The 23,005-nt window shown below is 41.1% G+C and overlaps 1 protein-coding gene across 9 annotated transcripts in view; it reads right to left on the bottom strand.

The window, feature by feature from the left end:
• The window catches only part of LOC121535208 (astrotactin-1), a 304,191-nt gene that overhangs the window by 133,735 nt on the left and 147,451 nt on the right, over positions 1-23,005 (bottom strand). For all 9 annotated transcript variants that reach the window (XM_041842034.1, XM_041842037.1, XM_041842035.1 and 6 more), the window contains 2 exons: positions 4,308-4,412; positions 1,483-1,671 (listed from right to left, as the gene is read on the bottom strand). In XM_041842034.1, coding sequence (XP_041697968.1) covers positions 1,483-1,671; positions 4,308-4,412 — 294 coding nt within the window. The remainder of the gene's footprint in view (positions 1-1,482; positions 1,672-4,307; positions 4,413-23,005) is intronic.

The following is a 23,005-nucleotide window of genomic DNA, read 5'->3' as shown; positions in this document are numbered from 1 at the left end:
TGTATTCTTCATACTATAAAATAATATAAAATAATGCCACGGAATTCTAAGCAAATCTTGTCTGCCTAATGAACTAGTCTAGCCCCCAGCCATTTGGCATAGCCAGATCAGGACCTAACATAAGGACAACTCAGAGTATGCTATTCTGTTCTTCTGAAATAGACTACATTTTCTTCATATAATGCTTCTTTAGACCCGTCTAAAATAAATAATGGATGTATTATGATGGTGTAGGCTATATTACATGGATTTATTCTACTTTTTTAAATGTAGATGTTCCAAAGGTCAGCATCAGTGGCTTGTAGGCTATGTTTGGAAGCCAAATGTGTTTATGTTAATTAACGGTCAATTTTTTAAATACGTTTTTAATTTATCCTTTATTTAACTAGAACAAATTGTTATTTACAATGACGGCCTACCCCGGCCAAAACCTCTCCTAACCTGGATGACGCTGGGCCAATAGTGCACCGCCCTATGGGACCCCCTATCACGGCCAGATGTGATACAACCCGGGATCGAACCAGGGTCTGTAGTGACGCCTCTAGCACTGAGATGCAGTGCCTTAGACCACTGCGCCACTCGGGAGCCGTCAATTACCGTGAGACCGACAGTTATTTGCTTGACAATCACCGGCTGATGAAATTTCATGACCGCCACAGCCCTAGTAGTGCGTACTGCCCAGTATGAAAAATGTATGCACTCACTAACTGTAAGTCGCTCTGGATAAGAGCGTCTGCTAAATTACTAAAATGTAAAATGTAAATGTACATCACTGGGGCCAAGCTTCCTGCCATCCAGGACCTCTATACTAGGCTGTGTCAGAGGAAGGCCCAAACAAGACTCCAGCCACCCAAGTCATAGACTGTTCTCTCTGCTCCCGCACGGTAAGTGATACCAGACCGCCAAGTCTAGGTCCAAATGGCTCCTTAACAGCTTCTACCCCCAAGCCATAAGACTGCTGAACAATTAATCAAATGGCTACCCGGACTATTAGCATTTTTTTTACACTGCTGCTTCTTGCTGTGTATTATCTATGCATAGTCACTTTACCTCTACCTACATGTACATATTACCTCAATTACCTCGACTAACCTGTACCCCCACACATTGACTCGGTACCGGTACCCCCTGTATATAGCCTTGTTATTGTTATTTTATTGTTTTACTTTTTTTACTTACTTTTATTTAGTATATATTTTCTTAACTCTTATTTTCTTAAAACTCCATTGTTGGTTAAGAGCTCGTAAGTAAGCATTTCACGGTAAGGTCTACACCTGTTGTATTCGGCGCATGTGACAAATAAAATTCATTTGATTTGTGTGTTTCCACTGTCTTTAGAAGGCAGAAGGCCTACCTTTGTCCACTCTCACTGAATGTCAAGAACATTGTTGGAACATGAACCATCAATGGCTTCCCTCCAGGAGTTTATTCAATTTTACTGTATCTTTAAGTACAGTATCTCCAATCAATTAGAGGTCTTACCTTTGCTGATGTCCTGGTACTCCAGCCACAGCTGTCTCTGGACCTGCTTGTTGGGGTACCAGATAGTGCAGGCCTCCTCGAAGCCGTACACTGCCTCTTGTACAAAGTGATTACCAAAATCCCTGAGGATGGAGACGAAATCACTGCGGAGTGTGGCACCGTCCAGGGAGTGGATGGCAGAGCTGAAAGCTGTTAGGAAACACATAGAGGGAGTTAGCAAAGGATAGGCTACTGACAAATCCATAGCAACACAGTTCATGCCTTGTGTAAAAAAGCTAAATGAACGTTGAAAAGCAATGAAACAGACATAAACCTGACACAGGAAAAATCACAAATATTTCTATGTATGATAGTATTTATTTTTACATTCCATACTCAGAATAAATCAGTTTGTCTATGAAGATAATTGTTTGTTAGTTTTTAGGTCAAAAGTAAGTAAGAAACACCTGCCAGTATTATAGAATAAAATCCATAAGCATTCTATACACTTATGCTGCATTTCAATTTAAATGAGAAAATATGTATGTAGGTAAACAGTTTTAGGTAAACATCCTAATGAAAGCTCAAGTTTGTGAAATGATGAGCTATGACTCCCTATGTTATTGTGACAGTGCACAGACTATGATTAAAGTGCCATGTGTAAACTTCAGGCTTTCTTTAAGTCTTGAATTGAGCCTTCATAAAATCCTCAGAGCGGAGTCATTGTAAAATATTTACTCTTGCTGGCGTTTTTATTTCTTTGGGAAAACACTAAACAACATGTATAGCTCTTCAACTGTTCCATTATCATTGGAGAGCCCTAGCATTAACATCCTACCACTGACAACATGCTACTCTTACATTATGAAGCAAAAGAGATGACGGACACAAAACAGTCCTTATGAAAGATTGTGCTTTCCTATCAGGTGTAAAAATCGGTAAAAAAATAAATAAAAAGACAGCTGCTGAACTTCTACAAGTAATAACAATGAGGAAATAGAATTCTAAAGGCCGTGGTCATGTTTAAAGGCAGAGCGCTCTTATCTGAAATGCATTAGTAATGGTACATCTATATATGTAATATTAGTGTGGCGAATTAAACACAAAATGCTTACGGATACATAAATTATAGATACAGTAAACAAAACAAATAATGCAAGTTATGGCATCCAAAAAGAAAACAAACAAATCACAAAATCATTCAAGCCCAAATAAACTATTCAAACTCATGACACATTCATATAAAAACTTTTTTGATTGCTGATGTGGGCTGTTCAGATGCCAAAGTAACACAATATGGTAGAAATATAAAAAGGCAGATGCTGCGGAGCTGACTTTTCTGGACGCCACCTCCCAGTGGCTGAGGGTCCTGGGGCTTCTGCACATGTGCGGGATTCTCTACTTTGAGCACATTATCTGCTCTACTCGTAGAGAACCTCCCTTCACATTGCTCACAGTCAATCATTCATTTTACCGGTGAAATGTCCATGCAGTATCTGCATACGAACCATTTGATCTCAACCAGTTTCATGGGGATATGCATTTAGATCTTCTTGAGTTAAAGGCTACTTCGAAACTGTATCCTATAACTCAAGATGATCTAAATCCATGTCCCCATGAAACTGATTGAGATCAAATGGTTGTTGATCAACAGTGTTGTTTTGAATTATGTACAGTGAGCAAATTTTAGAGATGGTGTTAACAAACTGTAGCATAGGCTATGTGTGTTTAGTTTCAATCAAAGCACATATTTTGCCTAGTGGCGTGCGCTGTTGAGTTTTGGCCACAAAATACGACCATTCGCACAATAATACAAAAATCTCATAGGAAATGAGGTAGTGTTTTTTGTCTTACAGTAACGTTATACTATGCTATATATTCGGTTCAATTATGTAGAATACTATCATTATATGATCTTGCAGACATCGACTCAGTTTTGATCAAATGTTATTAAACAAGCACCATTCACCAGAGTTGCCATGTTCTCTATGAGTGGAGTGGATGGTGGATGCATATATTTGTCCTATTTCACACATGTACAAGTGTGTATTATTAATTCCCCCTGAGAAACCTTTGGAGAGTGTGGTCACAGCCAGGGTCAGCCATTATCAATGGCGACCCTGGAGCAATTAGGGTTAAGTGCCTTGCAAAAGGGCACTTCAACAGATTTTTCACCTTGGGGATTTGAACTAGCAACCTTTTGGTTACTGACCCAATGTCCTAACCACTAGGCAACCTGTTGCACAACTGGAGGGTCCTGCACGTGCACAGAGGCGTCGGGACCTTCAGTTGTCGGGAGGAAAGATCTGGAAAAGTTGGATCCGCAGCCACTCCGAAAAATAAATAAATAAAAATGCCAAAAGAGGCCAAAAAATAAGATAATCAAGAACGTCAAGAAGCTCTACAGCAAAGTACTGTCAACAGTAGAGAGAGAGAGCCCTTCTAAGAAGTAGTGCCTCACTAAATACCTATCCACAATCTTATTTTGTGAAGTTTTCATGGCAGGGCCTGTCAAAATCTTTTTGCTCAGATACAAAGCTATGTGGATGATGACAGCTTATCAGACCATAAAGGGAGGCTGTTCTAAACCACGGCTCAGTGATGCAAATGTGGAATGCCTGAAACTCCAGGCTTCAGGCTTAGTTTCCATGACCAAAATTTCCCTTTTTGCCTCTTAAGCATGTGCCACATTTTTACTTGATGTCCACTGTTCAAGTGTGCATGTAACCCACTGCATACAAGATGAATAGAACCATGAATTAATAGAATCCTTGACTAGAACCCTGATTAGAACCATGAATGACTAGAACCAAAAATAGAACCCTTTAATGACGTGTTATAGTTACCTTGAGAGAGAACCCACTGGTTCAGTTTGACATGGTACAGGACAGACCTCAGCCTCCAATGCTGGATGAGTGGGTACCCAGAGACCTCACTGTAGTTCACCATTCCTGTAAGAGGCACAACATATCACATCACCTATCATTTCCCATTCCAGTTAACAGGGCTTTGGTGCAAAGTATGAAAGCGGTAGATTAACAAAGAAAGTAACTAATGTTAAGGACAGATAATAACTTGCACTGCACATACGCAAATAGCCACTCTGATGGGTTGGAAAAACACTGATCCACACAAAAGACAAGCATGTAATGGTCTCAAGCACTTTGATATAATTACGAAACTACCAGATAGCAGCATAGAGAAAAATCGATCACATTCTGACCGCCTACAATGTCATTACGAAGGAGCTTGACGAAAACCTTCATTTGTTAGTCCATCAAAAATGTATTTACAGATGCCTTGCTTCTTAGGGTAATGATTTACTTGGTCAGCTTTTTGCAGTTCACAACAAATAATCAATGGCAGGCAAAGCATAACAAATGTAGCTATGTGTAAATGAAAATACATTGGGATGTGGTGACATTCATCATACAAATATTTTCTCCAGATGAAATTAAGCATTGCTATTCTACCTCTGGTTACTGCAGAGTTAACATCCCTCACATATCCCCATATGTAGCGTTGGCATGGTGCTAATATCATCTAATCTCCTATGGCAACTGTCAACAACGCTGAGCTGTACAAGGAATCACACCCATACATCAATTTAACTTTCCCTTCATGTTCTACACATCTGGAAGATGTCTCAAGCCACAGCATATCCTGGGAGCTTTAGGAGCTGCTACATTGTTGGTCAAAACATCTGCGAAACATAAAAGAGAGCATTCAGGATTTCAGTGAGTAATGATGGAGCTTCCGATTCACAACTGTATGAGGACATTCTGGGCCCATGTCACAATATCGTATATCACCCTAGTAGGCAACTACTAGTTCAGACACCCACCGAAGGACAGACTACTCAATGAGAGCTGTAGTATCGTACTGGTAATGTGGTATCCTATTGGTATTGAGGGATTATTGCCAGAACTTTCCAATTCACGACTGTATGAGGACCTTATGGGCTCGTGTCACAATATATCATGCTTCTGAGAGACACTGAAATAGAGACTTTTTGTTTTTAGTACTAGTGAAATGAGAGCTGTGTTGTCCTATTGGTATTGAGTGGGTTTGGGGTTTGTGTTCCCCTGGAAAGAACACAAATACTGTGTAGAGGGTCATTCTATTACAGTGTAAATAAGGAGTAATGCACTGTATTTGTAATTTAGCTTGTGAGCCAAGTGAAAATTGCGCCGGTAACAGTTCCCTTTTTTTACTGATGTTCTCTGAAAATGTATCGTTTGGCAGGGGCTTGACATCTCATATGAACTTGATGAATAAGGCTCTAAATCTGATGTTCACGCATTGTCCTGACCTTGAACAACATTCATTTATCCCTTCTTATGGGAAAACGCTCCCCAAACAATACAATTCCTGGTAGTAGGCACTGCACCGTACATGTCCCCTTATAAAATGAATAACAAGCCAAAACATACACAGCCCATATTCGTTATTTTCAAAGGCCTTGTCTCACTTTACCCCTTGGGTGCTCTGCTCTCATTGTCTGACAGAATGATTAATATGACTGAACTTCACATCACAAACACAAGTTCAGTCTCTAGTCGTCTCTAGTTATTTTGTCACGGTGTGGCGAGCATCGGGTTGAGGAATCATTAACATATACTAAAATGAACATAGATTGAAGAGAGAAAAAAAATAAACACAAATCAAGGACTAGGAGCAGAGGAGATCTGAATATCAAACACTATGTGTGACCACATTGGATCTAGGATCTAATATACTGAGGGCCTTGTAAATCTCTGTGCCACCACTGCCAAATCTTATATAAAAAAATAAGAATACATCTAGAATCTTCTCTCAGGAAGATTCATAGCGACAACCACAGATGGAAGTAATCTTATGGCTCATAGAACCCCATTAACTATGGGACCCCATGTTCCATTTCACTCTCGGATAAGTCGAAGAAGGAATGACTGAGGAAAGAGGTGGAACACTGGGAATTACCTGACACTCCTCTACTAATCTAATGGGAAACCAAATGTGAGTCCCAAATGGCACCCTATTCCCTACATAGTGGAGTGCACTACTTTTGATCAGAGACCTCAGGGAACGATATAAACTCAGCAAAAAAAGAAATGTCCTCTCAATGTCAACTGCGTTTATTTTCAGCAAACTTAACATGTGTAAATATTTGTATGAACCTAACAAGATTCAACAACTGAGACATAAACTGAACAAGTTCCACAGACATGTGACTAACAGAAATTGAATAATGTGTCCCTGAACAAAGTAACAGTCAGTATCTGGTGTGGCCACCAGCTTAATTAAGTACTGCAGTGCATCTCCTCCTCATGGACTGCACCAGATTTGCCAGTTCTTGATGTGAGATGTTACCCCACTCTTCCACCAAGGCACCTGCAAGTTCCCTGACATTTCTGGGGGGAATGGCCCTAGCCCTCACCCTCCGATCCAACAGGTCCCAGACGTGCTGAATGGGATTGAGATCCGGGCTCTTCGCTGGCCATGGCAGAACACTGACATTCCTGTCTTGCAGGAAATCACGCACAGAACGAGCAGTATGGTTGGTGGCATTGTCATGCTGGAGAGTCATGTCAGGATGAGCCTGCAGAAAGGGTACCACATGAGGGAGGAGGATGTCTTCCCTGTAACGCACAGCATTGAGATTGCCTGCAATGACAACAAGCTCTGTCTGATGATGATGTGACACACCGCCCCAGACCATGACGGACCCTCCACCTCCAAATCGATCCCGCTCCAGATTACAGGCCTCGATGTAACGCTCATTACTTTGACGATAAACGCGAATCCGACCATCACCCATGGTGAGACAAAACCGCGACTCGTCAGTGAAGAGCACTTTTTGCCAGTCCTGTCTGGTCCAGCGATGGTGGGTTTGTGCCCATAGGCGACGTTGTTGCCTGTGAATTCTGGTGAGGACCTGCCTTCCAACAGGCCTACAAGCCCTCAGTCCAACCTCTCTCAGCCTATTGCGGACAGTCTGAGCACTGATGGAGGGATTGTGCGTTCCTGGTGTAACTCGGGCAGTTGTTGCCATCTTGTAACTATCCCACAGGTGTGATGTTCGGATGTACCGATCCTGTGCAGGTGTTGTTACACGTGGTCTGCCACGATCAGCTGTCCGTCCTGTCCCCTGTAGCACTGTCTTAGGCGTCTCACAGTACGGACATTGCAATTTATTGCCCTGGCTACATCTGCAGTCCTCATGCCTCCTTGCAGCATGCCTAAGGCACGTTCACGCAGGTGAGCAGGGACCCTGGGCATCTTTCTTTTGGTGTTTTTCAGAGTCAGTAGAAAGGCCTGTTTAGTGTCCTAAGTTTTCATAACTGTGACCTTAATTGCCTACCGTCTGTAAGCTGTTAGTGTCTTAATGACCGTTCTACAGGTTGATGTCCATTAATTGTTTATGGTTCATTGAACAAGCATGGGAAACAGTTTTTAAACCCTTTACAATGAAGATCTGTGAAGTTATTTTGATTTTTACGAATTATCTTTGAAAGACAGGGTCCTGAAAAAGTTACGTTTATTTTTTTGCTGAGTTTAGGTATAGGGAATAGGGTGCCATTTGGGACGTATCCTAACAGTAATATAGCAGCGGAGCCCATTCCCCTTCCTGAGGAAACTGATAAGAAATCTAAAGCCTATAGGAGGAGCAAAATGTTAGCTCTTGAAAATATGTATGGGAATGGCTGTACATAATGCCTTGATAATCCAATGGCAAAGATTATAGTAGAGTATTATCATATACTTTATTGGACTAAATCACTAGGCCTACCACTAATTTCTCCTTGACCAGGTCTTCTTTCATGAATAATTTCCACTGCCTCTCAACACTTTTCATAATGTTAGTCTTATGTCATCAGTTGAAGGGCTCTCAGTATTGTATATGTGGTGCCCTCTGTTCCATAACCATGTTCATCACAATTTGTTACTCAAGTGAAGGTCAGATATTCAGAACAGGTTATGGCATAAGTTTAGGTTGAAGTTTAAGTTTAGGATTAAGTTAACCAACACGGAAGGTTATTTGTTAGAACAGTGCTACTGAACATATTCTGAACATTAGCTCTCCACGCTTCTGTAAAGTTTTGATTGAAGATGGACCAAATTAACAAACCAGGTAGGAGGCCTTGAAGCCCCATAAAAAGGATGAAACATTAAGACTACAACAGTAGGAACTTCTCACATCTAAAGAATCCAACGGATTGAGGCCATTCATAAATAAATCATAATTAAAGACTAATTAACAAGGCAGATTTTGCATACAAAATGGCATCCTATTTACTATATAGTGCACTACTACTAGCCCTGGTCAAAAGTAATGCATTAAATAAGAAATAGGGTGTCATTTGGAACGGAACTTGAGTAAAAAAAAAGATCCAAGGTGACACCCTTTCCATTTTAGCATTGTCGAAGGTACTGTAGGGCTAGGAACTGTCAATGTCTCATAAAATATCTCCCAGATACCTCTGTGCTTTAGCGATCACTATGCCATATGCTGCCGCTTTAATTGAGAGGGACTTGGGGAGAAGGGACTCTGTGTCGCAGTTTGAATCACTGCCATTCTGCTTGCGTCAATGGTCAAACCACAAACCACCATTTCAGTTCCCACCAAGCCCACCAAAGACTTTCCCAAAGAAATGTTGAAATGTACTATAATCCTGACGCTAGAAATTAACAAGCATCTCAACAAAACTGTAATGTCAGTCATTATACACTTCTGAGAAGTTATTTGCCAGTGTACTGTCTAGGCATACATAGATCTCTGTCGATGTCTCCTCAGAGGAGGCCTGTAGATCCCAGAGGAACAGGTGCGCATCATGATGGCAGTCTTTGTAAGGGGCCACCCTTAAGGTCCCTGCTCCCATACTGGGGCCCCCACTGTATTAATCTAATGCTGTCGGCAAATTAATTGACCTTTACCGCAGGGAATGTCTCAAGCAATCCTATGCAATTAATCATTGTCAAAGAATAAATTAAACCCCAAATGTGATTACCAAATCAAATCAAATTTTATTGGTCACATACACATATTTAGCAGATGTTATTGCGGGTGTACTGAAATGCTTGTGTTGTTACACATTCAGGGCTGCATCCAAAATGTATGATGAATGGAGCTTGGCTTTTTCAGGTACGCCAGAAATGAAGGTCTACTACTCACATGCAGAGTGTACAGTATGTAAAAACACTGTTGTCAAGGAAATGTATTTGTGTAACTAGACACCTACTACTAGTACATTACAGCTGAATTATGAACTATTAATAGTCTCAATGATTTTGCTTCTATTCTGGAGAACAACATATAATTATTATGCAAAAGTGGATACTCCATACTCCATAAAGTATACAGTGTCTTCAGAAAGTATTCATACCCCTTCACTTATTCCACATTTTGTTGTGTTACAGTCTGAATGCAAAATTTATAAAATATATGTTTTTCTCACCCATCTACACACAATAACCCATAATGACAAATTGAAAACATGTTTTTAGAAATGTTTTCAAATGAAAATGAAACACAGAAATATCTCATTTACATACAGTGAGGGAAAAAAGTATTTGATCCCCTGCTGATTTTGTACGTTTGCCCACTGACAAAGAAATGATCAGTCTATAATTTTAATGGTAGGTTTATTTGAACAGTGAGAGACAGAATAACAAAACAAAAATCCAGACAAATGTTATAAATTGATTTGCATTTTAATGAGGGAAATAAGCATTTGACCCCCTCTCAATCAGAAAGATTTCTTGCTCCCAGGTGTCTTTTATACAGGTAACGAGCTGAGATTAGGAGCACACTCTTAAAGGGAGTGCTCCTAATCTCAGTTTGTTACCTGTATAAAAGACACCTGTCCACAGAAGCAATCAATCAATCAGATTCCAAACTCTCCACCATGGCCAAGACCAAAGAGCTCTCCAAGGACGTCAGGGACAAGATTGTAGACCTACACAAGGCTGGAATGGGGTACAAGACCATCGCCAAGCAGCTTGGTGAGAAGGTGACAACAGTTGGTGCGATTATTCGCAAATGGAAGAAACACAAAATAACAGTCAATCTCCCTCGGCCTAGGGCTCCATGCAAGATCTCACCTCGTGGAGTTGCAATGATCATGAAAACGGTGAGGAATCAGCCCAGAACTACACGGGAGGATCTTGTCAATGATCTCAAGGCAGCTGGGACCATAGTCACCAAGAAAACAATTGGTAACACACTACGTCGTGAAGGACTGAAATCCTGCAGCGCCCTTAAGGTCCCCCTGCTCAAGAAAGCACATATACAGGCATGTCTGAAGTTTGCCAATGAACATCTGAATGATTCAGAGGAGATCTGGGTGAAAGTGTTATGGTCAGATGAGACCAAAATCGAGTTTTTTGGCATCAACTCAACTCGCCGTGTTTGGAGGAGGAGGAATGCTGCCTATGACCCCAAGAACACCATCCCCACCGTCAAACATGGAGGTGGAAACATTATGCTTTGAGGGTGTTTTTCTGCTAAGGGGACAGGACAACTTCACCGCATCAAAGGGACGATGGACGGGGCCATGTACCGTCAAGTCTTGGGTGAGAACCTCCTTCCCTCAGCCAGGGCATTGAAAATGGGTCGTGGATGGGTATTCCAGCATGACAATGACCCAAAACACACGGCCAAGGCATCAAAGGAGTGGCTCAGTAAGAAGCACATTAAGGTCCTGTAGTGGCCTAGCCAGTCTCCAGACCTTAATCCCATAGAAAATCTGTGGAGGGAGCTGAAGGTTCGAGATGCCAAACGTCAGCCTCGAAATCTTAATGACTTGGAGAAGATCTGCAAAGAGGAGTGGGACAAAACCCCTCCTGAGATGTGTGCAAACCTGGTGGCCAACTACAAGAAACGTCTGACCTCTGTGATTGCCAACAAGGGTTTTGCCACCAAGTACAAAGTCATGTTTTGCAGAGGGGTCAAATACTTATTTCCCTCATTAAAATGCAAATCAATTTATAACATTTTTGACATGCGTTTTTCAGGATTCTTTTGTTGTTATTCTGTCTCTCACTGTTCAAATAAACCTACCATTAAAATTATAGACTGATCATTTCTTTGTCAGTGGGCAAACGTTCAAAATCAGCAGGGGATCAAATACTTTTTTCCCTCACTGTAAGTATTCACACCTGAGTCAATACATGATAGAATCACTTTTGGCAGCGATTACAGCTGTGAGTCATTCTGGGTAAGTCTCTAAGTGCTTTGCACACCTAGATTGTACAATATTTGCCCATTATTCTTTTCAAAATTCTTCAAGCTCTTTCATATTGGTTGTTGATCATTGCTAGACAACCATTTTCAAGCAGATTTAAGTCAAAACTGTAACTCGGCCACTCAGGAACATTCACTGTCTTCTTGGTAAGCAACTCCAGTGTAGATATGGCCATATGTTTTAGATTATTGTCCTGCAGAAAGTTGAATTCATCTGCCAGTGTCTGGTGGAAAGCAGACTGAACCAGGTTCTCCTCTAGGATTTTGCCTGTGCTTAACTCCATTATGTTTCTTTTTTATCCTAAAAAACTCCCCAGTCCTTAACGAATACAAGCATACCCATAATATGTTTTAGCCTCCTCTATGCTTGATAATATGGAGAGTCGTACTCAGTAATGTGTTGTACTAAGCTAACATATGGAATTGTTTTAAGATGGTCATTCCATGGATCATTTAGCTATTTGATTTTGAATTTTACCTTTAGGTATACAAAAATGTATATAAAATATTTATTGGATAACATACTGAATTTGGCCTTTACTACTATAGCCCATAGAAACACATTGAATAATACATTCATAAATGGCAAAAAAGACATCCAAAAAATAAATAATAAGGAATACGTTTTGGAAGCTAGATCTAGCAGATACAGTTGAAGTCGGAAGTTTACATACACCTTAGCCAAATACATTTCAACTCAGTTTTTCACAATTCCTGACATTTAATCCTAGTAAAAATGCCCTGTCTTAAGTCAGTTAGGATCACCACTTTATTTTAAGAATGTGAAATGTCAAAATAATAATAGAGAGAATGATTTATTTCAGCTTTTATTTATTTCATCACATTCCCAGTGGGTCAGAAGTTTACATACACTCAATTAGTATTTGGTAGCATTGCCTTTAAATTGTTTAACTTGGGTCAAACGTTTCGGGTAGCCTTCCACAAGCTTCCCACAATAAATTGGGTGAATTTTGGCCCATTCCTCCTGACAGAGCTGGTGTAACTGTGTCAGGTTTGTAGGCATCCTTGCTCGCACACGCTTTTTCAGTTCTGCCCACAAATTGTTTATAGGATTGAGGTCAGGGCTTTGTGATGGCCACTCCAACACCTTGACTTTGTTGTCCTTAAGCCATTTTGCCACATCTTTGGAAGTATGCTTGGGGTCATTGTCTATTTGGAAGACCCATTTGCGACCAAGCTGTAACTTCCTGACTGATGTCTTGAGATGTTGCTTCAATATATCCACATCATTTTCCTTCCTCATGATGCCATCTATTTTGTGAAGTGCACCAGTCCCTCCTGCAGCAAAGCACCCCCACAGCATGATACTGGCACCCCCGTGCTTCACGGTTGGGGTGGTGTTCTTCGGCTTGCAAGGCACACCCTTTTTACTCCAAACATAACGATGGTCATTATGGCCAAACAGTTCTATGTTTGTTTCATCCGACCAGAGGACATTTCTCCAAAAAGTACGATCTTTGTCCCCATGTGCAGTTGCAAACCGTAGTCTGGCTTTTTTATGGCGGTTTTGGAGCAGTGGCTTCTTCCTTGCTGAGCGGCCTTTCAGGTTATGTCGATATAGGACTTGTTTTACTGTGGATATAGATACTTTTGTACCTGTTTCCTCCAGCATCTTCACAAGGTCCTTTGCTGTTGTTCTGGGATTGATTTGCACTTTTCGCACCAAAGTACGTTCATCTCTAGGAGGCAGAACGCGTCTCCTTTCTGAGCGGTATGACGGCTGCGTGGTCCCATGGTGTTTATACTTGCGTACAATTATTTGTACAGATGAACGTGGTACCTTCAGGCGTTTGGAAATTGCTCCCAAGGATGAACCAGACTTGTGGAGGTCTACAATTTTTTTTCTGACGTCTTGGCTGATTTCTTTTGATTTTCCCATGATGTCAAGCAAAGAGGCACAGAGTTTGAAGGTAGGCCTTGAAATACATCCACAGGTACACCTCCAATTGACTCAAATGATGTCAATTAGCCTATCAGAAGCTTCTAAAGCCATGACATCATTTTCTGGAATTGTCCAAGCTGTTTAAAGGCACAGTCAACTTAGTGTATGTAAACTTCTGACCCACTGGAATTGTGATACAGTGAATTATAAGTGAAATAATCTGTCTGTAAACAATTGTTGGAAAAATTACTTGTGTCATGCACAAAGTAGATGTCCTAACCGACTTGCCAAAACTATAGTTTGTTAACAAGAAATTAGTGGCCGACATAGGCGGATGCAGTGGATTGAGACCTGATATCTCTAGCTTAAACTGACAGATTTTGATGGGGATTTTTTAATTATGTTACACGGGTGTGTCAATAGACTCTTAAGGATTAAACACTATTATTGCACACAGAGTGAGTTCATGCAATTTATGTGACTTTTTAAGCACATTTTTACTCCTGAACTTATTTAGGCTTGCCATAACAAAGGGATTACATACTTACTGACTCAAGACACTTCAGCTTTTTATTGTTAATTAATTTGGTTTAAAAAAATGAATTAAATTGACATTATTGGGTATTGTGTGTAGGCCAGTGACACAAAATCTCAATTGAATCAATTTTAAATTCAGGGAGTAACACAACATAATGTGGAAAAAGTCAAGGGGTGTGAATACTTTCTGAACATGAAAAATGCAAATAGCTAATTCCGGTAATTCAGAAAAATTGTAGCATGTGAATGCATGAGCAAGCCTGAGTTTGATTGTGTATTAACATAGCAATTATCTTTGTTGCTAGGGAACATGCTCAGCTTGTGTAGTAAAACAAGTTTACTTTATACACTAGTCTTTAAATTCAAATTGCCTTGGCAAGTAAACAATTAACCGTGCAACCAATTGATAGCACACGCGGAGAGAGAGGAGGATGTTTTTAGAATGTTAAACAAGGCTCTCCTAAGTGTGACACAATTAGGTCGGTACATTGAAAACTGACTATAGTGGAAGTTAGTAGAAGGTTTAGAGTATTTTAACATAACCTTTGTTGCTGATAAACAATTGCTTTTTTTAACATATAACTTTGTCTCACCTATTCGACACTCGCTAAAATACATTTACATTGTACGTGTTTCCAACTGGCTTCCAGGTTTTATACAAATGGCTAGGTCTGTCAACCAAAACAACACTTACAGTCACTCTCATCATTTGTCAGGCTAACACTTCTATGATTAGCCACACCAGGATTATAGATCCTATTTCAATTTAAGCTTCAGGCAAAAGTTTAATATTGAACACTGGAGATTGTTGAGCTTAAAGCTAACAGCAAGTTTGTTTGTTTTTTACTTCTCCAAAGCACACCTCAATGAAACTGTTGTTCAGCATCTGAAAACAACTAGCAAGACAAGAGGCAAGGAAATTGAAAATAAAGCTATCACACCTGAATGTAGTGCTCACATTAACTGTTATGTTTATTGTGAATAATTGAAGCTTTTCAACTATAGAGATAAGATATTGGTCAATAAAAGAAAAAGCACTAACGCAAATGACCAGAACCACGAAAAATACTCAACAAAACATCAGACACAAAAACCTGAGACAATGCACATGTAAAATCTAATCAAATCAAATGTGTCACATGACCCAAATACAACAGGTGTCACACCTTACAGTGAAATACTTACTTACAAGCCCTTAACCAACAATGCAGTTTTAAGAAAAATAAAGTAACCATTATTTATTTTTTACAGCAGCAGTAAAATAACAGTAGCGAGGCTATATACAGGGGGTACCGGTACAGAGTCAATGTGCGGGGGCACATGTTAGTCGAGGTAATTGAGTCAATATGTTCATGTAGGTAGAGATAAAGTGACTATACATAGATAATAAACAGAGAGTGGCAGCAGCGTAAAAGAGGTGGTGTGGGGGGGGGGCGATGACAATGCTAATAGTCTGGGTAGCCATTTGATTAGTTGTTCAGGAGTCTTATGGCTTGGGGGTAGACGCTGTTAAGAAGCCTTCTGGACCTAGACTTGGCACTCCGGTAGCAGAGAGAACAGTCTATGACTAGGGTGGCTGGAGTCTTTGACCATTTTTAGGGCCTTCCTCTGACACCACCTGGTATAGAGGTCCTGGATGGCAGGAAGCTTGGCCCCAGTGATGTACTGGGCCGTAGGCACTACCCTCTGTAGTGCCTTGCGGTCGGAGGCCGAGCAGTTGCCATACCAGGCAGTGATGCAACCAGTCAGGATGCTCTTGATGGTGTAGCTGTGGAACCTTTTGAGGATCTGAGGACCCATGCCAAATCTTTTCAGTCTCCTGAGGGGGAATAGGCTTTGTAATGAATGGTAAGTGAGCTGAGCTGACAGTAGCTACTCATGGTTCCTGACCCTTTCAGTAGGGAACTGCAACCGAAGTATAGTAAGTAACACTGCAGGTCAAACCATGGCCCAGCCGAGGAATGACCAGATAATAAAACAGTCAGGCCAAAATCCAAATAACAGTTGGGGGGATGCCCTGAAATGACCATTTAAATGCTGAAATGCAAGGGTTTTAAATATAGCATCATCCAGTAGACCGCCTTACTCTATAGCTATAGACAGACACAGAATCATATTCTATAAACAGTTACAGTAGTGGTTATATGGGGAGGTGAGACAAAAAATGCATTGAACACTAACAGAAACCCCAGAAGGCATGACCTTCCTTCCTGCTACCTATTACATCAAGAGCTAATAAAAATATTGATTATGTGGCGTCTCAATGCTGACACATTTAAAGGCAACCAGTGAGGACGGTACACCCCTGAGGGCTAACTAGCACAGACAATATGAAAATAATATCAAGTCTATTCAGTTATGAGGATGTAACAACAAACATATGACCTTAACAGCTACAACTTATCTTTTTATTAATTCATTTTGATTTATACATTTTCAATCTAATTAAGCATCTTGGTGTTAGACTCGTGGAGGCTGAGTAATTCATTTGGTTGAATGACATTCCAGATTAATAATCATAGCATTGTATTAATGAATCATGTGTGCTTTATTTGGTGGTGCTGGGATAACTACATGTGCGCTTTATCTTTCTAAGATATAGGTGGGAGTAAAGTAATGAGAGAATAATTCAGAGAAGTTACTCAGAACTGTAGTGGATTCTAATAACTAGATTATCAGAAATACAGAATGTGACAGAAACTGACAGTGACAAACTGACAAAGTTTGCTTCTCTTGTGTACTGTTGCATCTATTACCTACAGTGGGGGAAAAAGTATTTAGTCAGCCACCAATTGTGCAAGTTCTCCCACTGAAAAAGATGAGAGAGGCCTGTAATTTTCATCATAGGTACACGTCAACTATGACAGACAAATTGAGAAAAAAATATCCTGAAAATCACATTGTAGGATTTTTAATGAATTTATTTGCAAATTATGGTGGAAAATAAGTATTTGGTCACCTAAATCAAGCAAGATTTCTGGCTCTCACAGACCTGTAACTTCTTCTTTAAGAGGCTCCTCTGTCCTCCACTCGTTACCTTTATTAATGGCACCTGTTTGAACTTGTTATCAGTATAAAAGACACCTGTCCACAACCTCAAACAGTCACACTCCAAACTCCACTATGGCCAAGACCAAAGAGCTGTCAAAGGACACCAGAAACAAAATTGTAGACCTGCACCAGGCTGGGAAGACTGAATCTGCAATAGGTAAGCAGCTTGGTTTGAAGAAATCAACTGTGGGAGAAATTATTAGGAAATGGAAGACATACAAGACCACTGATAATCTCCCTCGATCTGGGGCTCCACGCAAGATCTCACCCCGTGGGGTCAAAATGATCACAAGAACGGTGAGCAAAAATCACAGAACCACACGGGGGGACCTAGTGAATGACCTGCAGAGAGCTGGGACCAAAGTAACAAAGCCTACCATCAGTAACACACTACGCCGCCAGGGACTCAAATCCTGCAGTGCCAGACGTGTCCCCCTGCTTAAGCCAGTACATGTCCAGGCCCGTCTGAAGTTTGCTAGAGTGCATTTGGATGATCCAGAAGAGGATTGGGAGAATGTCATATGGTCAGATGAAACCAAAATAGAACTTTTTGGTAAAAAATCTACTCGTCGTGTTTGGAGGACAAAGAATGCTGAGTTGCATCCAAAGAACACTATACCTACTGTGAAGCATGGGGGTGGAAACATCATGCTTTGGGGCTGTTTTTCTGCAAAGGGACCAGGACGACTAATCCGTGTAAAGGAAAGAATGAATGGGGCCATGTATCGTGAGATTTTGAGTGAAAACCTCCTTCCATCAGCAAGGGCATTGAAGATGAAATGTGGCTGGGTCTTTCAGCATGACAATGATCCCAAACACACCGCCCGGGCAACGAAGGAGTGGCTTCGTAAGAAGCATTTCAAGGTCCTGGAGTGGCCTAGCCAGTCTCCAGATCTCAACCCCATAGAAAATCTTTGGAGGGGAGTTGAAAGTCCGTGTTGCCCAGCGACAGCCCCAAAACATCACTGCTCTAGAGGAGATCTGCATGGAGGAATGGGCCAAAATACCAGCAACAGTGTGTGAAAACCTTGTGAAGACTTACAGAAAACGTTTGACCTGTGTCATTGCCAACAAAGGGTATATAACAAAGTATTGAGAAACTTTTGTTATTGACCAAATAATTATTTTCCACCATAATTTGCAAATCAATTCATTAAAAATCCTACAATGTGATTTTCTGGATTTTTTTCCCTCATTTTGTCTGTCATAGTTGACGTGTACCTATGATGAAAATTACAGGCCTCTCTCATCTTTTTAAGTGGGAGAACTTGCACAATTGGTGGCTGACTAAATACTTTTCTTCCCCACTGTATAATCAACCCTGTGCTATTGCATCAAGATGATCCTATCTGTCTGAGATTGATCAACTTTGTATGATTTCACGTTAATTTCCTATCAGTGCAAGCATGATAGAAATTGGCTTCCAGACATGAAAGCACACACTCAGTCACACATACACAAACACACACCAAAACCAAAGCCAGCAGCAAACCCGCCTCTGATATTATTAGCTTAGTGGAGGAAGACACATTTTCTGGCTCTGTGTGAAAACTGAATTCAGCAGATTGTTATTGGTATATGAAAGCTATTTTTCAGATGCTGGTTGAATCCGCATGCATTACAGCAGCTTTTGGGAGAGTTTAGAACAGTGTATATAAACCTACTTTTCTGTCCAGGAGGTATACTAAGGGCTCTATTCAATCTGTAAAGCTGAAGCGTTACAGATTCCGCGATAGAAATGTAAAGGTAATTTCCGATTGAGACGAAATATGCAGCGGTTACCGTGAAGGCAATCTCCGCTAAAATGTGAACATTGTCTTTAAATGTCAATCATGCTGTAAAGCTGAACTGTCGCAACGCCGATTGAATAGAGCCCTAAATTAGATTGTGACAACCTGCCTGCAATGCAACTGGAAATGTCGACATCGATGCAGAGAGATTGTTGATTGGATTTATTGGGTTATTACAAATCTGAACCTGTCACTTTTGCTTCAAGATTTAACTTCAGGAGATTGTCTGCCCTGTACGCAAGTAATAACACAAAGGAGATACAAACACAGTGTGTCAAAACTCCTGTGTCAGACGTTTTTCCTAACTGGCAACAGTACCCAGTACCCACTCCTTTGATGATCACAGGCATCTAATCTAGTGCTAGAGCATAAATGATTGACACTGTGGACTATTTCACCTGTGGTGTTTCCCGTTCTACCTCTCTGAATTGACACGTTTCCTATATTAATTCAGACGCTCACACACATTTTAGTCAATCTGAGCTGTGAGAACATGACAGCCAATGCCTTTGTGAGAGAGTTCCCTGAAGACAATTGCTGAAAACCCAGCTGCCCTCCCAGCCCCCACAATAGACTGCAGGTAATTCTTTTTGCTTTAAAAGCCAGAAGGACTGCTCCCTTTCTCCTTTTCTTCATCTTATGGGACATCTGCTTAGTGGCAGTGAAAGCATACCTGCTTTCTGCTTTCCAATTAAATCAAGATGCATTTGCCTTTCAAAGCCTCACCTCCCTCTCTTCCCCATTGGAATAATTGATGGAGCCCTCTGGCCTATGATGAATGACTTCCAACCCAGAGATGAATAAGAAGATGAATGCATTGCCCTGCGAGGGTTGGAGAAGTAGTGCAAGGAGTGCTGACATAGTGACAAATCCACTGACCATGGCACCAACCTGCCTAAACCAGCAAGGGAGGGTGGCAACCGCTCAACAGCACCGCCAGGCACTTCCTCATAGCCTCACGCCTGTCCCATGGACTATTAGCTAAGTTAGCAATTAAATGCCAGGTGCAGTAGATTCAGTGTTTCTGCTAAGATATGATCAAAGTGAAAGGATGCATATACCGGTATACACATTCAGGACTGTGTATGTTCAGTAAAACGCTGATAAAGGAGAATAGTCCTTGTAAGGATCGACATTTCAGGTACCTTGAAAGATCAATACTACTGTGTAGGATTTCAGCTAGCATCGGATAGGGAATTCCCTCCATTGTGAAATCTAAATGACACCTGCAATGAATCATTCAGACGTTGACATTTACAGTATCTATTCCCAGTGTGCAAAACTGGTCGACAATACATAATTGTAACCAGTTTTTCTCACTGGGATTTTCCTTGATGATACTTTGAGACTGGTGAGGTCAATCCTGTTATTTACTCTTGACTATTCTGCATTTGACTATGCCACATTTTAGAACAAAACCCAGGAATCACTGTACCTGAAAGGGCCCCAGTAATCCCATCCCCCTGTATGCATAAAAATGTATCCTACTGTGTAAGATCAACTCTAATAGAACTGTAGCTGTAGGACTATTACAGCATTATAGGCTGCTTCCTAAATGACACCCTATTCACTACATAGTGCACTACTTTTGATCAGAGCCTTATAGTCCCTGGTCAAAAGTAGTGCAATAATTGGGGAATAGAGTGCCATTTGGAACACAGCCATATTGGGGCATGGTGCAGTGGTAATGGGATGCTGTGCTGTGGCTCCCCTCCAGCCCCACGGCAACCGTTGGATAAAAAGGTTGTGCTCCACTGAGGGACAAGGCCCTGGGATGTGATGACAGCAGAAGATCCATTAAGATTATACTTTTCTAATATCCTCAGAAGTTTCCAATAAACTTCAAATCTTAACTGATGCCAATCTGTCCTTATAGATTGTCCATTACTTTGGAAATAACCTTGGAAATGTGGTTTAGAGTGAGGTACACTGTAGTGTCTATGCCATCTTCTTTGAGAGGTCTATAAAACATCTAAATCCTTAACATTACTGTGGATTCCAAAAAAGAAAAGGTGATTGCATCTCCCACAAAAGACCGCAATTACTGTGGATTTTGTTTTTCACACCACTGGATGCATTGGGCCAGTTGCATCCAAACATAGGTACCATAGTTACCGTAATAATTTTATAGTACCAAATGTACTATAATACTGCTGGATGGTTTCTCATTAAAGCATAACTACACTATATATACAAACGTATGTGGACTCCCTTCAAATTAGTGGATTCGGCAATTTCAGCCACACCCGTTGCTGACAGGTGTATAAAATTGAGCACACAACCATGCAATCTCCATAGACAAACATTGGCAGTAGAATGGCCTTACTGAAGAGCTCAGTGACTTTCAACGTGGCACCGTTATAGGATGCCACCTTTCCAACAATTCAGTTTGTGAAATTTCTGCCCTGCTAGAGCTGCCCCGGTCAACTGTAAGTGCTGTTATTGTGAAGTGGAAACATCTAGGAACAACAACGGCTCAACCGTGAAGCGGTAGGCCACACAAGCTCAAAGAACAGGACAGCCGAGTGCTGAAGCGAGTAAAAATCGTCTGTCGGTTGCAACACTGAATACCGAGTTCCAAACTGCCTCTGGAAGCAACGTCAGCACAAGAACTGTTCGTCGGGAGCTTCATGAAATGGGTTTCCATGGCCGAGCAGCTGCACAAAAGCCTAAGATCACCATGCACAATGCAAAGCGTCGGCTGGAGTGGTGTAAAGCTCGCCGCCATTGAACTCTGGAGCAGTGGAAACGCTTTCTCTGGAGTGATGAATCACGCTTCACCGTCTGGCAGTCCGACGGACAAATCTGGGTTTGGCTGATGGAGGAGGAATAATGGTCTGGGGCTGTTTTTCATGGTTCGGGCTAGGACACAAAGTTCCAGTGAAGGGAAATCTTAACGCTACAGCGTACAATGACAGTCTAGACAATTCTGTGCTTCCAAGTTTGTGGCAATAGTTTGGGGAAGGCCCTTTCCTGTTTCAGTATGACAACGCCCCTGTGCACAAAGCAAGGTCCATACAGAAATAGTTTGTCGAGATCGATGTGGAAGAACTTGACTGGCCTGATCTCAACCCCAACACCTTTGGGATGAATTGGAACGCCGACTGTGAGCCAGGTCTAATCGCCCAACATCAGTGCCCGACCTTACTAATGCTCTTGTGGCTGAATGGAACCAAGTCCCCGCAGCAATGTTCCAACATCTAGTGGAAAGCCTTCCCAGAAGAGTGGAGGATGTTATAGCCGCAAAGGGGGGATCAACTCCATATTAATGCCCATGATTTTGGAATAAGATGTTCGACGAGCAGGTGTCCACATACTTTTAGTCGTGTAGTGTATGTGCTGAAATGTACATCATTTCATAATTTCCACTGTGACAGTTTGTTTGTAATATGCAAAATAGTTTATTATCCCACTGCAAATTCGATGGTGCATTAAGACAATCATTATATTGTAGTGACTACTGAATGACAGTGCTGCAGCATACTTTATGGTCACAGCTTCACAGTTTTCACAGCACATATCTAACCATTGGTTGGACGTACGTATATATATTTTTTTTTTACATTTACAGATAAAACGAAGATTAGAGTCTTTCCATTTCCAGGAAATTGGACGGAATGGGATTTCTCTCAAGTTGAATAACCCAAATGTTAAATATTCTGTTAAGCTCCCCCTGCAGTAATGTTGAATTGCCAGTAAAATATTTAATTGGTCAGTAGAATGTTGCACAGGCCAACATCAGCAGCAAATGGGAGATGTGAATGGAATGATGAAAGATACATTACATTTTACATTTACATTTTAGTCATTTAGCAGACGCTCTTATCCAGAGCGACTTACATTATATTGAAGCCTGAGTCATTTGGTTGTAGCAGAAAGGGATATTTTCCTCTGTTAATGAGGGTGTTTTACATTGAACCTCTGTATTCTGTCCAAATGGCATGGCTGGCATCATGTGTTGTGCTTGTAGTGTGGAGAAGCACCAGACAGAATTCAGATCTGAAGACTAACGAATTCTGACAGCAGTGGCACAATCCA

The sequence above is a fragment of the Coregonus clupeaformis genome, chromosome 21 (genome assembly GCF_020615455.1).
Source record: "Coregonus clupeaformis isolate EN_2021a chromosome 21, ASM2061545v1, whole genome shotgun sequence".
NCBI lineage: Eukaryota > Metazoa > Chordata > Actinopteri > Salmoniformes > Salmonidae > Coregonus > Coregonus clupeaformis.
This window is presented reverse-complemented; position numbering and strand designations above follow the sequence as displayed.